The 15,607-nt window shown below is 39.3% G+C and overlaps 1 protein-coding gene across 1 annotated transcript; it reads right to left on the reverse strand.

Moving 5' to 3' along the window:
* Positions 1 to 1,966: 1,966 nt before the first annotated feature.
* On the reverse strand, positions 1,967 to 6,746 carry LOC113476456 (serpin B4-like). The gene is made up of 7 exons (XM_026842075.1): positions 6,579 to 6,746; positions 6,026 to 6,088; positions 5,289 to 5,417; positions 3,924 to 4,041; positions 3,448 to 3,590; positions 2,539 to 2,706; positions 1,967 to 2,371 (listed from the first exon to the last, which is right to left on the reverse strand). The coding sequence occupies exons 1-7, from the start codon at positions 6,744 to 6,746 to the stop codon at positions 1,967 to 1,969; spliced, it is 1,194 nt and encodes a 397-aa protein (XP_026697876.1).
* Positions 6,747 to 15,607: the final 8,861 nt, after the last annotated feature.

Below are 15,607 nucleotides of genomic sequence, written 5' to 3' on the forward strand. Positions count from 1 at the left end.
TGGCAGTCATTGAACAACACACATGGCTATTTATTGCATACCCTATTCATCAGAAGAGCCCACAGCCTGTGTTTGCTGTTCTATTACCAGCTAATTGATATAAAAACTGTGCCTCTACTAGTAATTTTACTATTTCAGTCTGTATTTCATACTGAAATTGGAGCCATGTGAGATAGCTCCACAGACTAACATGAACCTGCTTTATTTAGCAATTAAATTTGTGTTGAGTACTGTAATTTACTGTAATTTTTCCTGTATATCTCAGCATTTGGAAGAGCCCTTTGAATCTGCATTTCTGAAATGGCACTAGCATGCTCCCAGCATTTGCTTTCTTCCCATCAGCAAGCAACAGGAAAAGGAGACTGAATCATCAAAGGGGTGGAATATTTTTCCTTTAAAAACAAGTATTTTTCTTGTATCTGTGGATTTTGGACATTGCCTCATATCAAACTGGGCAGGCTGCTCTTTTCTCTGTAATCCCTCATTATGCCTTTCCACCAACCTACTCCACAACCTTCAGGAGGTGGTTTAAGGAACTAGCTCACCAGCAAGCAAATTAACTTTACCAAAATATTTCCTTCTGATTTACATCCCAGAGAACTGTTCACTACCAAGTCAGGCAAGCAGGAGCAGTGGCATAAGGGAGGGAGCAGAAACACATGGAAGGAAGGAGACAAGGGGAGCAGCAGCATCCTCCTCAATGGCATTAGAGTGGCTCAGCCATGTCCTAAAACTACATTCTTAATTCGCTGGTAAAATCAAATGCAAGAGAGAAGCAGTAGGTGAGGTTCAGGGTTTATGTATCCTAATGTCAAGTTGTCCAGCAACTAAATTTAGCATGATGAATACTTAAAAATGAGAGGCAGACTTCACTGTCACTTACATTTTTGAAAGGATTACCATTATTTTTACATGTTATGTTACACTATTCCTCTGTCCACTTAATTCTGCAGACTACTACATTTAATATTTTGTTTGTGGTGGTTTTATTAAGATAAATGGAACAAATACAGGCTACCCACTTAAATACCATTACTATAGATTTTTTAATTAATTTTTTGTGCTAATGAGGAATAAAACAAATGGAACAAGAAACTTATGGTATCTGAGGCACAAAGAGAGCTGATTTTTAGAAGTGAGAATGGCTGATCACTGCCTAAAGTTTTATGTGGGAATTGTCTAATTCACAGCCATCACAGATCAGACCTTGCCAGAAAAGGCCTTCCATGATTCTGAAACCCTGTTTTTGTTATGTGAAAGTTTATGAAGAAGTTGGAGAACTGTCTAGCACAGAAAAAAGTAAGAAACGAGTCTTCCCTGCTTGAGAACAATCAAAATTACACCAGAAAAGTCTTCTGCTTTCTCTGCTCTCTGAGAACAAACCCCAAGAGTTCCAGATTGAACCATTACCCCCAGTCAATTAAATGAGGGGTCCCACAGGAATATTTTGGTACTCCCATACAAAGTGGCATTTTCCTTGAGACCTTTATAGAAAGAGGTAGGGAACCTTAAAGAGACTGAGTACCTGAGTTTATCCTTTTAATGCAGATCCCTATCCTCCTGTCTCCTTCATGTGGGAGAATGTATCACTCATCTCTAGGGCTCTAAAATCATGGGTTTATTGGAGACATAGTACATTAGGAAAGTCTCAGAATAAAATTTGTTATGCAGATGTCTCTAGAGGCCTACAGCTCTTTGGCAAATATCACATAGTGTATTTTAAGGTACATGTCATTTTAGTGAGGCCTCCTAAAAGTAAAACATGCCTGAAGTTAATGTTAGAAGGGAAACAGTTAATGTTTTTTAGATTTTTATCTCTAATTTGGCTCCTATCAGATAGTCTTTTTACGGCAAATTAATACCTTAGGATAAACCTAGTGGAAAACGTGATCCTTTTTTTGTCCTCAGTTCTTGCCAGTAAGGATGTTAGTGGAGAGAAAGATCTAATTTCCAAAATAAACTCCATTTAAGGGGACGAATATCTTCCAAAGAAGAGAATGGTGTTGGTTGAGTTGTGTCTGATGAAGAAGAGGAATGGATGGTCAGCTTTGAATTCATAAGAAATCGAGCGACACAGAGGCACTGCAACAAGCCCCATGGCACCAACTGCTTCAGTCCCCTCTTCATTGACTTCCACGGATGACTTCTGGATGGCCTTGGACACAACCAAACCATCTTTCCTGGAGATTCCTGACAAATCAGCTTTTCCCCAGTCAAAAACATTCATCACTCCCATACCCTCAAGAGTTTTGTTGAGAACGTAACTTTCCTCCATCTTGAACTGAGGCAGATACAGCTTCACTTTCAGCTGTTGCATCCTAGCTGAGCTGGTCCATCCTGCAAGTTTTTCATATGTGAGGGTGCATTCAAGCTGTAAGGCAGTATTGATAATAATGATTGACACCATAATGAACAGAAGGAAAAGATGAGAAGGTCAGTTTTTTCCTGCTTGTCTTCTGACCACACTGGAGCAATGTTAAACAATTGCTCTGCTTGCAGCCCCTTACATACACTACTAGAGAGAACAAGAAGTATTACCTGCTCTAGGCCAGTAAAGTCCTCAGAGACAACTTCAGGAAGAAGAATGAACATGCTCAGTTCATTATCAAAGTATGGGAGCTCTATCACTTTCATTTTCATTTCCTCTATGATGGCCATGTTAAAATAACCTTCTTGAAACATCATCTGCACTGTCCTTCTCTCATTCTGGAACACATGAAACATAGAAAATACAGAAATGATCACCCTGGTTTTAATTGGTTTCAGTATTGAGACTGGAGTTCAGTCCAGAAATACTATTTATGCTGGTCATGGGTTTAATGTACTTGTGGCGTTGATGTGTTCCTCTCTCTTAACTGTAACTCCAATGAAGTTATCCATTTTAGAAGCATAAAATGTACTTTTCCATTTCTATTGGTGCCAGATTACTTTACTCACAACTCCCTCATTACATCCTTCTTTCTTCTGGCATGTCAGATGAGGAAACTGATGCATCTGATGCAACCATAAATGTAAATTGTACATGAATAATGTATACATTATCCTGAGATAATATGTCTTTAGCTCATTTTTTCCTGAAAACAAACACTGTTCTATTGGTAAATAGTAAAAAAGGAACAGAATCCTCAAATGTGGTCCCAAAAGCAGACTATTTTTGAAACAGCATCCTTAGTTGTGTAAGCCCCAACAAAGTCAGCATATGTGCTCAGTGACTTTGAACCAATGAGGATCTCAGCTGCACAAGACTCACTTCTGATGTGAATTGATAGAAACAGTTACATATTTGGTTATCAAACTAGAGAGAAGATGTAGCTTTCTATTTTTCTAGCTGAAGACCTGTGTTTTGTCTTGGGATAGCAGAGAAGAGGAAAGCTCCCATCTATTGTTATAGGAGACAGACATCTGATTTCCATCCCCCAGCTATTTCAGTTCCTGCCCATACTGTACCTTGTTCAGTTGGAAATATGTTTCCTTAGTGTCTTCTTTCTTAAATCCTACTGCCCACTTTCCTTTAAAATATATAGCATTGACCAGGACAAGTACAGTAGAGGGATCAATAAACCCAGCAGCAAATAGGTCTTTGATTTTACCTTTAGAAATAACGAATTGAGAATAATTATTACTTTGTTTGGGCAATCAGCTGCATTTGACTATTAATAACTATTTCTATAAATATAAAAAGTAGTATAATGTTGTCAGACAAATAACAAAATGTTTATGTACAGCTTTTGAATCCAGGAACTCAAAGCATTTTTTGTGCCTTTCCCTACATCTATTTCCTACTGAGCAAAAAAATTTCAGTGAGTGTTTAATATATAAAAATCTTGCTACCTTTGGTTAAAAAAGTGGAAACTGAAATTCAGACATGATATTCCCAATTGGTTCAATTGCAAACCATACAATCTGCACATTTTCTTCTTTACCTTTTGTCTCACTTTCCACCCAGAGGTTAATCTTCTCTCTGGCTTCTTCTTCAGGGTATTTAAAATTGACTGGTTCCAGCTCTGCTCGATAGAATTTCTTAGTGGAATCCAAGTATTGCTGGAAAGTACAAATAACAGAGGTATATCATAACGTGGTGATTGTTATAAGACAGATAATTTCATGGCTTCAAGATAATTCCATGTAGTAGATCAGCAAGAAAGGAATAAGTAAAAAAGGCATATATAAGAAATTAATTGAAATAACTCAAGCATTCAGTTTTTAGAGAGAGATTATTTAGAAAAAACATATTTGCAAATATTTTTTTTTGTATTTTCAAGCTGTACTGAGCAGCAAAAATGTCTCAGCACAGTAAAAAATATCTAAGATCAAAACATGGTACCTTTCTTTAGGCTTATATATCATTGTTATGCTGCATGTCTTCCCCCAGTGTGTGTGTGTGTGTGTGTGTGCGCGCGTGTATGCGTATTACTCCGTGTAGATACATACGCTGTGAAACTTATAACTTGTATTAAGCATAAAACTTTTCCAGGCTGCTGGTCACCTTTTTCTGGCTCCGAAAATGTCTGTTTACCTAGAGTGCAAAATTTTGGAAGCAAGGTGAAATCTTGACTTGAAAAGAGAAAGGTGGTTACAGAGATAAACCAGCACTGTTTCTAGCAATACTTTTATAAACACCTAAAGTCTACTTTCTTGAGGAAATTATTTGTATGCACTTGCATTGTCTGAGCTGTCGGTGTTCCACAGGAATGTTCTGAGATGGTCAGTTCCACTTAAATTAGACTATTTGACAAAAATTTCCAAGTTGTTACTTTCTTCTAAGCCTTGTTTGAAAAGACAGCAGGAATCAGAGTCCCATATTTGCATAGACTCTGAAGGAAAGGTGGCAGAGTGAGTACAATCATTTTATTAAAAACAGAGAAGACACTGGGAAAGAAAAAGTCTTCTGCTAGTCACAGAGCTTTGTTCCTTGCATAGAAATGACGCAGCAAGCCCCAGCTCTGTTGGACACTGGGTGTGCGTGGCCAGGATAAGGATATATTGACAGTGATTAATGATATCATATTTTCTGGATTGCCCAGGGAGAGCTGTTACTGTAGATCTGTATCTTTATATAAAAGCTTCTAAGTCACATCTTCCCAGTGCTCTGCTGTTTCCCACATCTAACCACTGGGCAGCTGAGATGGAAAGGCTCCCTGACTGCAAGACCTGTGGAATGCAGGCATTTGGCAGCACACCCTGACTGCACCATTGTGTTTCATTTCCCTTTGTACTTTATGATTGAAGAAACTCTGCTGAGCTCATAACTCCCAGAAGCTGTTGAGAGGGACACCACAGCTACTTACCTGAAAGAATGGATAAGTAATTTCTCCAAAGAGCCTGTTGGCAATGGTGAGAGAGCAGCCTGGTCTGGGTTCACTGACTGCAGCCAGCAGCGCCTGGAACTGGGAATGGACTCCTCCAGCTTCTTCACACTTCAGACAGGAAAAGAGACATTTCATGTTAGGCTTGAGCTTTCCTATGCAAAACTGAACCTGAGGGTGAATTGCAGCCCCTCTCTGTATGAGAAGCCTGAATCCACCCAGTTGATACAGGCATTGGAATAAATGCATCATGACACCATCTCCAACTCCCCCCTGTATCAGACATACAGAATGACAAAATTATTCCCCTTTGGCCCACACTACTCCGCCTCCAAGTCACGTTGTATCCAACAGTGATGGTTCTGTGCACATTGAGCAAAAAGTCTGCTGGCTTAAAGCCTGGGAGAAGCAAGCTCCAAGGTGCTTTTGGTATGCCCTGTAGACAAGCCTTTGCAGGTGGCAATCTAAGCACTTATCACATTTTAGACTAGTACTACTGTTTTGGTTAGAAACCTGTAATGAGAAGGCTTAGCTGTTGAAATGTGTGATCTCACAAGGCCCCTTAAATAGCTAATAAAAGAACAGTAATAAGCAGGTCTGCATATCTAGACAGAGAGGTTGCTCAGCGCTGCCGTGCTTTCTGATTAAGTGATCATTTGCAAGAAGGGCTGACAAACCGGCACCTGTTGCTTCATCTCAGAGCTGCAACTGCATCTTACCTTCTCAGAAGGGTATCTGCTTCCCTGACTTGTACTGTTCAAAACTTCACTGAAATGAAATACCTGCAATATAAATGTTGGGTGAATGCAGCTGAGTGACAGTACCTTAAAGCTAAAACGGTTTTGCAAGCCTATCCCAAAAAGCAACCAGACACAGACAATGGGCAAAGTCCTGTTTGTCCTTTATCATGAGACCCTTTCAAGTGAACAAGTTTTAGTAGAGAGCTCATGAAGTCCTCTTAAGAAAGAAGACTTTTGGTATCCAGAGAAGGCAGAAGACCATATCAAAGGGAATCACCACTTCTGAGCCCTGCAGTGTGGAGGGATACCTCCAAAATACTTTAGCACTGATGTATTCACTGAGTAATCAATTACTATAATAGTGTTTAGTTTGAAAAAGTTTGGTACTAGGAATAGCAAAAGACAGAGTATTTTTAAAGGGCCCTTTGTGTGCATCACTCCTTTGGATGCTTAGGAACTATATCAGATGTTACTATCAGGCGCTCAGCTCATATCTTGCCACCATCCCCTTTTCAGAGCAAAGGAAACCCACCTTCTCAATCTGTTTGAGTGTGTTGCCCCTGGCTCCGAGGACAACCATCCCAAATGCAGCTGAGAGACTTAGTGGGGAAAAGAAAATATTTTCATTTCTGTTTCTTTTGCTCAACTCTCTAAAAAAGTCAAGACAGAACTTGGCATTGGCTGCACTGAGTGAGCACATTGTGGCACTGCTATCGCCTGCAACAAAGAAACAAAGATTTAGGCTTCTCATCCTCATGCCTGCTAAGCTTAGATGCCTTGGTAGAGCATGGTAATGTTTCCTCCAGTAGCATGTCTGAATTGATCAGCATTTCCCAGATTTCTGATTCTCCATGTCTGGGATTTTACACCTGAAAACCAGTACTCTGAATAGCAGGTGAGACATATTTTCTGAAACAGTATTCTGAGTTCAGCTGTTTCTCCAGCACAAGCAATAGCTACGGCTTTGTTACTTGGCTTTAACTTTATCCTAACCACGGTCCTGGCTCACTTTATGTCACAATCTTTCTTGCTTCAAGTCCTCTAGGCATAGCACTTATTAATTACACCACTAGATCATACCTCACTCTCTGTGTCTCTAAAAACTTTGTGTGTATTAATCAGCTATGCCTCACGTACTGTGTCCCTCTACAGCTGGTTGTTGAACAAACATTTGACAGAAAATTGAACTACAGATAGGCTCACTTAGCAAGACTTTCAACAAAGGCACACTGTATATTAGTGAAATATTTTTCTGCCATATTTTTTATTTTATCTACATCTAAAATTAAATTAAATTAAACTAATTTAATTATTACTAGCAGGTGATCTTGAATGTCCTGCAAAACTCTTCACATCTTACACCTAGCACAGAATTCCTTTCTTATGAAAGCCTTTTCCTGGTGTTTTCATCCAGTAAAGTGATGTAGAGGCATCTGATCCTTTAGAAAGTCAGTTTAGTATTTTAGAGTTTCCAGCATTCTAAGTCACTTTTGGTTTGATTCTTACTAAGTCCGAATAACTTTCTCCATGGATGTGGAAGATTACTTTCCCCCATTATACAAGAAGAATTAAATTATTCCTATAAATATTTAAAAGATGAAATGGTATAGAAATATTATACTCTCATAAATTACCAATCTGAGACATGCAGAAGAGGTAGGAAAAGGTTTAGTTTTAATCTTTGGAAACACACCTGGTAAAGCCATTGTACAAGTTAAGCACAGCTTCATCACACAGCCCATACATTTTAATGTAATCCAAAACACTGCACAGCATCTTGAAAATATTCTCACTTCTTCAGAGTATGCTATGTACAGTATTTATGTGCTAAGCAGATATGTACATCGCTAATGCACGTATCAAACTTCAGACATTTCATAGTTAGGTCATTCTAATGTAGAGGTTAGAATTAAAGGTCAGGGAGATATTTACCTTCTCCTCAGGACTGATGGTGTCAACTTGACTGTTGAGCTTGATGACAGGCCTTCTGGAGCAATGGGATATAAAGCCATTGCCACTCCCAGTGGCAGCATAATTTTCATTCATGATGAATCACATTTCTGTCTGTTGCAATCAGTCTAATTAGAGGACCTTCTATAGAATCCTGAATTTTTCCTTATCGCTAGGAGTTCAGAAAGAAGCCACAATTTTAAATGCATACTTAGATATTTTAAAAGTCTACCTAGTTATAAAAATGAAAGCAGACTCCTAGAAACAAATATTTCAGGGGTTTTACCTGTAAAAAAATAAATTCTATAAAATTTTATGTCTGTTGCTGTCAGAATTGGTACCATCAAATGCAAACACATATGATTTTGTAATAGAAAATAAAAATTAAAAGCTCTGCAGGTGGCACAGTAGCATAGAAAAGAAAAATACAAAATATAAAAGTACATATTTGGTCAATTGTGACATAAGGCAGTGGTTCCAGAGTGGAGGTAGGGCAGTTCCCTTTGCCTGCTCCAGTTCTGAGCCTCTGAAGACTTCTCCCTTAAAAGTCCTTTCCAGGGAGATTTCCCCACCTGTTTTCTTCCTCAATCAGAAATTTTGTCCTTAGTGAAGAAGATAAATGCAGCCATTTGTTCCAGCCTTTCCTGAATGTCCAACAGCTTGGACAAACAGTAACTTGCTTTCATTTTCATGACAACCTGGAAGAGCAGGCACGGTGCACACACCAGGTGTGTACGTTGGCTACGCTGCAGCTGAGCACTCTGCAGTTGTTGCACGATGTGGCACAGATTGTGTGCATCTGTATCAGCCACACTGCACATCCAGGCCAACTCTGGCACACTGGGATGCTATGCTTCCTGCAGAAACACTGCAGTTAGGAGCTCCCCATGCGTCATCTGCATCTCCTTAGGTATTCCTGGTGGAAATATGAGAGCCCTGTTCCTCTCCTGCGGATTCCTGATATTCCTACTGTAAGTGGGGAAGACATCTGTGGCACAAGGAGCAAAACACAGAGAAGCTATCCCTGTCCACGTAGTCTTCTTTCAAAACCTTGCATCTTGCAGATGTATTTACATGAAAGCTGGATGAGTTTTGTTCAGACAGGCTTTCCAAAAGACAGCAATGTGTCAGCTAAGCTTATCCCAAGACTTCTCATTACTCCTCATTTTTATCAGTGTCTCTGAGGAAATCTGGTCCTTGCCTTATATCGCTTAAACAAGGCATAGGCATTAGGGACAGAGCAACATAATTATAAGTATTATGTTTCTGGAGTTATTTTCCTGAAAAAAATTCTTCCTTCACATTTAGGTTGATATAGTGTGTGGGTGGGCAAGTATTTGCGTGAGTGCGTGCAAGCACAGACACTTATAACACTGTTTTGTAAGAAGTACTTAGTTATTGCTACTAACATATACTTACTTATCAACCCAATCAGATACTAGGTTTCTCTTGTATTTAGGAAGTTCTGAAGGCAGTTTCATATCAGTCATAAGATACTCATGAGTTTATTTCTTCTCTGGTTTGAATTTTCTCATATCCTTTTTTTGGAAGAAATAGAAATTAAAAACATGTTGCTCATTCAAGACCTGAGGACAAGAGGGTTAGACGTGCACAGATTTAGGATGAAGGGAAGAAAGCCATAGAGTCTGTTTTCATTTGTTCAATGCTGGGGCAAGAAAACTTCCCAGAGAAGTGTCTTCTCTGCTTTGCTGGTTTCTGCTGAGGAAGTGGCTGCTCTCCACACAGTCGCTTCAAAACCCAGGCCCTGGGCCTTTTCTTCATGCTGTTGCCTAAAGGAAACTGCAAAGCAGAAGCAGGCAGATGCTGTTCCCTTTCTTGCAGTGGTTGGCTGTTCTCTGCATTCTTATTTTTGGCACTAGGCATAGCACAGTTGGAGGGAAAATGTTGTAGAATATAAGAGAGGTAGAAATATAAGAGCGAGTAGAAGCAGCAAGATGCAACAGCTCTAAGTCGAGCAGCATTCAGTCATCTTCCAGAGCAGAAGCAGGGAGATGGTTTTCAAGCAGCAAGACACAACTACATATTCCTCTTACAGGAATACTGTCAATTTTTAATCCAAATTAATACAGTGAATGAAAAATTACAATCCTGGAGCACAATAAATGGTGTCCTTTAGGCACAGGGGTGTGTGCTAGAGCCACAAATCCCCTTAAAAATTAATTCTTCTGAGTATGAATCTGTCAAGACAAAGTTCAGGTTATCTAATATGTCAGCAGAGTGAATCACTATACTCCTAGCCCTGTTTAGTTTTGATACTTCTGAGCTTGTCTTAACTGTCCTAAATGAACAGGTTTCTTTGTTGTAGTCTGTTATTTCTCTATTTCTTTAGGTACTTCTGTTTGTATTACATTTTGAGTTACCATGAAGATTAACTGTTGCTCCATTGCTCCATTTGGTGGAGGTTTGTTTCACATGGATCATTTTCTGTCAGTGGTCAAACTATAGTTAATGAAGTAGTTGGACTGGCATTAATTCCCAGAAAGGAACATTTTTGGCTGCTCTTCTAGTCTCTTCCTTTGATATTTTCTCCTCTTCTAGGTTAGTATAATGAAGTTTAGAGAGTGTCTTAGACAGGCATAGGTCTCTAATGGGAATGTCTGAGAAATACAGGAGTTTTTGTTCAAGCAGACTGAAAGATGTCCTGAGTTGTAGGTTCTGAGGAGACTCACTGCACAAACATCTGCTGGGAAAAGCAAAGCCATAGCTCATCCTGCCTTTGGACATGAAGCTGGACTAGGACTCACAACACCTCTATCAGCCCTGTGACTCCCTTCCTGCTGTTGGAATAATGGAAACGTTCATTGCTGGCCAGAGGAAAATTAAGAGATTGAAGATGGTCAGAAGTCTCAGAATCAGGAGACTCTTTATTCCTTTCCAAGGATAAGCCTCCTAACAGGAAAGGATAAATAACAGGAGTATTTTTTTGGAAGGTTAGAAAAGTAGTTGCTGAGATGCCTTGTGTGGAAAAGAAGATCAGGATGTAAAAGCACTGCAAGTACAAAAGAAGTGACAGATTTTGTTTCAGATAGTTAGACTACACTGGAGAGAATGCAGATTTCAAAGAGCCCTTTTAGCTGGTGGTCAGATGCTTGTCATGATAAAGCTGCTTTCAGGCAGAGGATTGGATCACAGACAGAGCTGCTTTCTTAACCCTAAAGTTCCACACATTTAGGTAAGACTGTAAATAGTGCCACACCCTTAGGAACAAGTTTTGTTCAGCACCATTTACCTGTTTGCAGTCATTTTGGCTGAAAGTCTCAAACCTTTTCTTCACTTGCCAGGTACATTTCTATTACTGTTTCTGATAGCCTTGCTGCCAGGACCAAGGGAATGAAGACTTCTCCATATGATTTGTAAATCACAAAGAGTTCCGATGACATGGATGAGGTAAGCATAGAAAGGCCAAAATGAGGAACAAGAGATCCACTCTGATGTCAATTAGCAGAACACATCAAGAAGCAACAACTTACTCAGGATGCATCAGGGAAGCAGATTCTCCTTGAGGAACCAGAGGCTGATCTCAAGCTTGACAGCAAAGGCTCTTCTTGTCCCTTTCATCTGACAAACTGCACATTCTGCTACCACTTTGAGACTGTTCAGGTGGTAATTACAGAGTACCTGATGTGTCTGAGGTTGTCTGTGAGTAAAGGTATCATTGGATAAGTAGAAGATCAAGAACAAAATAAGGACTCCTGTCATGTTCACTGGGCCAAGGACCAAGAGGGCCCACACTACTTGCCGGACACCTGCTACGTAAATGTCACCAAAAAATAACAAACTTTATACATCATATCAGAGCAATTAGAATGATAAAGCATCTGTGGTGATCCACAGCAACTTTAGCAAGACAGAAACATGTCTCTTGAAGTTGATGAAGAAGTGGGAGAGATTTCAGATGTTGCTGATGTTACCCATTTGGGAAACACCACATGAACAAAGTCTGATATTAATTCCTGTGATTTTCAGGCTGTATGAGTCAAGGACCCAGTGAAAAGTATCACCTTCTAAATTGCACTGCTGTCTGCTGACTCTCCAACACTGAATTTATTGTCAATAGAGTGCAGGAATTGATGAGTGTCAACTTCACAGAGACTTGATCCACCTCATATTGGTCATTCAACTTTCTGGGTAAGCCCAGCACTGTTTTCTTCCACCTGAACTTCTTTCTGCACCAGATGTCTTTCCATGATTCCAATAGAACCCTTTACTCTTCAGGAAAATTTAGACATGACAAAAACAGCATCCAAAAATTCTTAATCTTTGATTCACTTACCTTATCGACATCCAAAAAAAGTTCTAACAATGTAGCCAGTTCTGCCTGTTGTACCTTCTCTGCTCACACCCTTTCTCACCTGATCAAAAGCCATGACTAACAACAGAAAATTACATTTGTAAACAAGGACGTCTGCATGTGTCTTCTTAACTGGCTTCCACAGAGTATGTGGTTATGGCTAGACTGATAAATATTTCTGCATGATGAGCCTATTTGATAATGCCAGATGATCCAGGTTTTGTGACTGATCTCATTTACCAATATCTCAAGATATTATTTCTTTGTGGCAACTTAAATCATTTATAAGCCAGGTCTTTTTACCTAATTAACAAAGGCAGCATTTTTAAAAGCTGATACAGAATGTCCATAAACATTCCTCTCCTAGCTCTACCTCAAGTAGTTAAACTTCCATCCATCCCAATGCATGGCCCTTCTAGTCAGCCAGCACTGGGATGCAGTGATGGATTTAGCAGAAAACTTCCTTTGTATTTTTAAAAAGGGCTGTTTTTCTATATCAATTAACCATGAAAAAGATAATAGATATCTTCATACAATGGAGCTGTTGTTTGGAGTTTTTGAAAGTGCAAAAGATATTGATTTGCATTTTGAAGTTCATTCCTATAAAGGTCATGACTGATTACATTTTTTTAGCAGTGAAATGTACACATGAATGAAAATCCTGCTGAGATGAAACATCAGGATTTTGGCATTTCAATCTAGGCAACAGTCAATAGATGATATTGCAGTGGTCTCTCTGGTCATCAGTTCTTATTATTTCATTGCTGAGGCCCTGATAATCCTCCAAACCTGTCATTCTGCAGTCCAGAAGATAATGAAAACTCAGAGCACAAATTCAAAGTGAAACTTGCCTACCATCATTCTGGTGGACTTTGGGGAGCTTCAAGTGACAGGAGGAGTTAGGCATGTCTATGCACTTGTGAAAAGGAAATTCATCATCTTTTATCATTTAAGCATTTCTCCTTAGAATTCTCAAATTTTTTTACAATGTTACTGAGGAAGTTGGTGACCCATAAACTCGCATCACAAATATCTGTTGTTTCATCACTTATAGAGGCTTAAGTAATATCATAGGACAAGGTATATCTTCAGAGAATTGGGGATTACTGCAAGAATTTATACAGTGCTAATTTAAATGAAATTTGGTGAGGAATTCCTAAACGTTTTGGAGAACACAACACATTCAATACAGATCAGTGTTCATTTTCACATTGTTCCTGGAGCTGAGTTGTAAAGAACAAAGGACTGCTCAGAAATATTTTGTACCTGAAGAAATGGAAGAGACTTACTGCAAAATCTGCATTCAGCCATTGCCCACAATCTACATGGTGTGCAGACCCCTTCCTCTGGGGTTCTGGTGCCCAACCATGGAAAATACAATGGATGGGTGATGGTTTTAGTATAGATGAAGCTGATGATAAAATCTATTGTCCATATGGCAAATGAAGTTTCCAAGAGTAACATGTATGAAAAAGGAATGAAAAATCTATTCCCACCAACAGATCTTGTAATAGCTGTGAACAGATACATTGAGCAAATCTCTGTCATTCTTTTGCAACTCTATATAGCCATTAATTAGCTTTGATTGGAAATGACAGAAATGTGTGGCTGGAAGGAGCCTTGAGATTGCCTAGTGCATCTGCTTCCCTAAGGCAGGATCAAAAGTGTCTAGATTACAGTTGATAGGTGTTGAATTGGTTTTTAGAAGCTTCTGGACAAAGAGTTTCCAAACCTCTGTTGCTTCAGTGCTTACTTATCCCTGGAGTTTCAACTCCTCTCTGTCCTAAATCGTCCTGACTGTAAATTAAAGCAGTTACATCCAGGCATCTTTCAACTTTGATATACGCTACTGGCCACAGTCATGCAAATATTTATTAGTCAATTTATTCTTTGCACAAGACATAGTATTTGGGAGTGCCTCCCTGGTCATAAAATGTAATTATTGTAGATGTTTTCATGACCAAGAACTTATTACTACACTAATCACACTACCCAAAACACTGTGGTTATTGTTATCTACTGAGCTACTTCAACAAATTATGGACTTGGAAACCTGAAACGCCCTTCAGAGCTGCTCAGCCCTGTAGAGCATTACATAATTTTCACAGTTCTGAGGAGAAAGGTATTGTTTTTGACCATCAGACTGGATGTTAAAAGTAATTGTTCTTCCTCGTTCCTGTGACAATCCTTGTCAACAATAATGTTGTTGCTCTCATATTATCCTGGATAACATTTAATAAACTCCTCATTTCTGGCCTGCCTGTAACTTAGATACATCACTTTGTGAAAAACAGATGCTTGTATCCCAGCTGATTGTAAACATTTATGTATAATCTAATGCAGAACTTGTGACCAGTATCACTTACCAACCAAAAAACAAAATACTTTTACTACACAGAAAAAGATATTAGAGAAAAGCTGATTTTAAAGCAATACACTTCCACGAACCATTACTTCATGCAGTATACTCAAAGTAGTCCCTGCTATTTTGGTCTTGCATGCTTTTAGATGTGAACAAGAATGCCTTGACAGAACATGATGCCAAAGAGCGATGATATTTGACCTGGGACACCCATGCGAAATCTATTAACTCACAGAAGTGTCTCACACTGTTCCAGATGAAGGCAGGTGTCTAAACACAAAATACTGATGAAGGGACATTAAAGGTGTTTGGGAAATCATGGCACAACTTTTCCCACACAGATATCAATTTTTGGACCAGTGGAACAGTGTCCCTGTGGTACAGCAACACATAAAACCACTGCTGCTGGTGGTGAAAAGTACCATTTGACCCTTTTCCTAAGCCTTCATCTTGTACGAAGTAAACTTTACCACTGAGCCACAGGAGGTAAACAGGAGCTGGAGCACCATCAAATACTTGTGGGGTAACTTCAAAGCTTTGATCCTGCCAGCAAACTTTCTCACTTGAGAGTGAGGAAAACCTGCAACTACATATCTTCATTCACAGAGCTGCAGTTTACTGTGTAGTCAAGATGGGGTTTATTTTTTTCCCCCTGTGTTTGGAAACCAGCTACCAGATGTACTCATAAATATATTCTTTGTCAGTCTTTGTGCTACATGGAGAGACACAACAGCATGGGATCATTTGTAAAATGGGACTTCATGATGGCCCTTCTTTCTTCCTTGTATGCACAGATGTCTGAGCAACTCAGCTGGAGACTTGGGGCTGAATCCTGTTCTTAGGCATGGGTGAAAATAGACCTTAACTCCCCTGATATCAGCTCACTGATAAAATATTTTAATAGCCTATAAATGCATACTGTGTACATGCAGAAAAT

The sequence above is a fragment of the Athene cunicularia genome (genome assembly GCF_003259725.1).
Source record: "Athene cunicularia isolate RWA chromosome 2 unlocalized genomic scaffold, athCun1 chr2_part1, whole genome shotgun sequence".
Taxonomy (NCBI): Eukaryota; Metazoa; Chordata; class Aves; order Strigiformes; family Strigidae; genus Athene; species Athene cunicularia.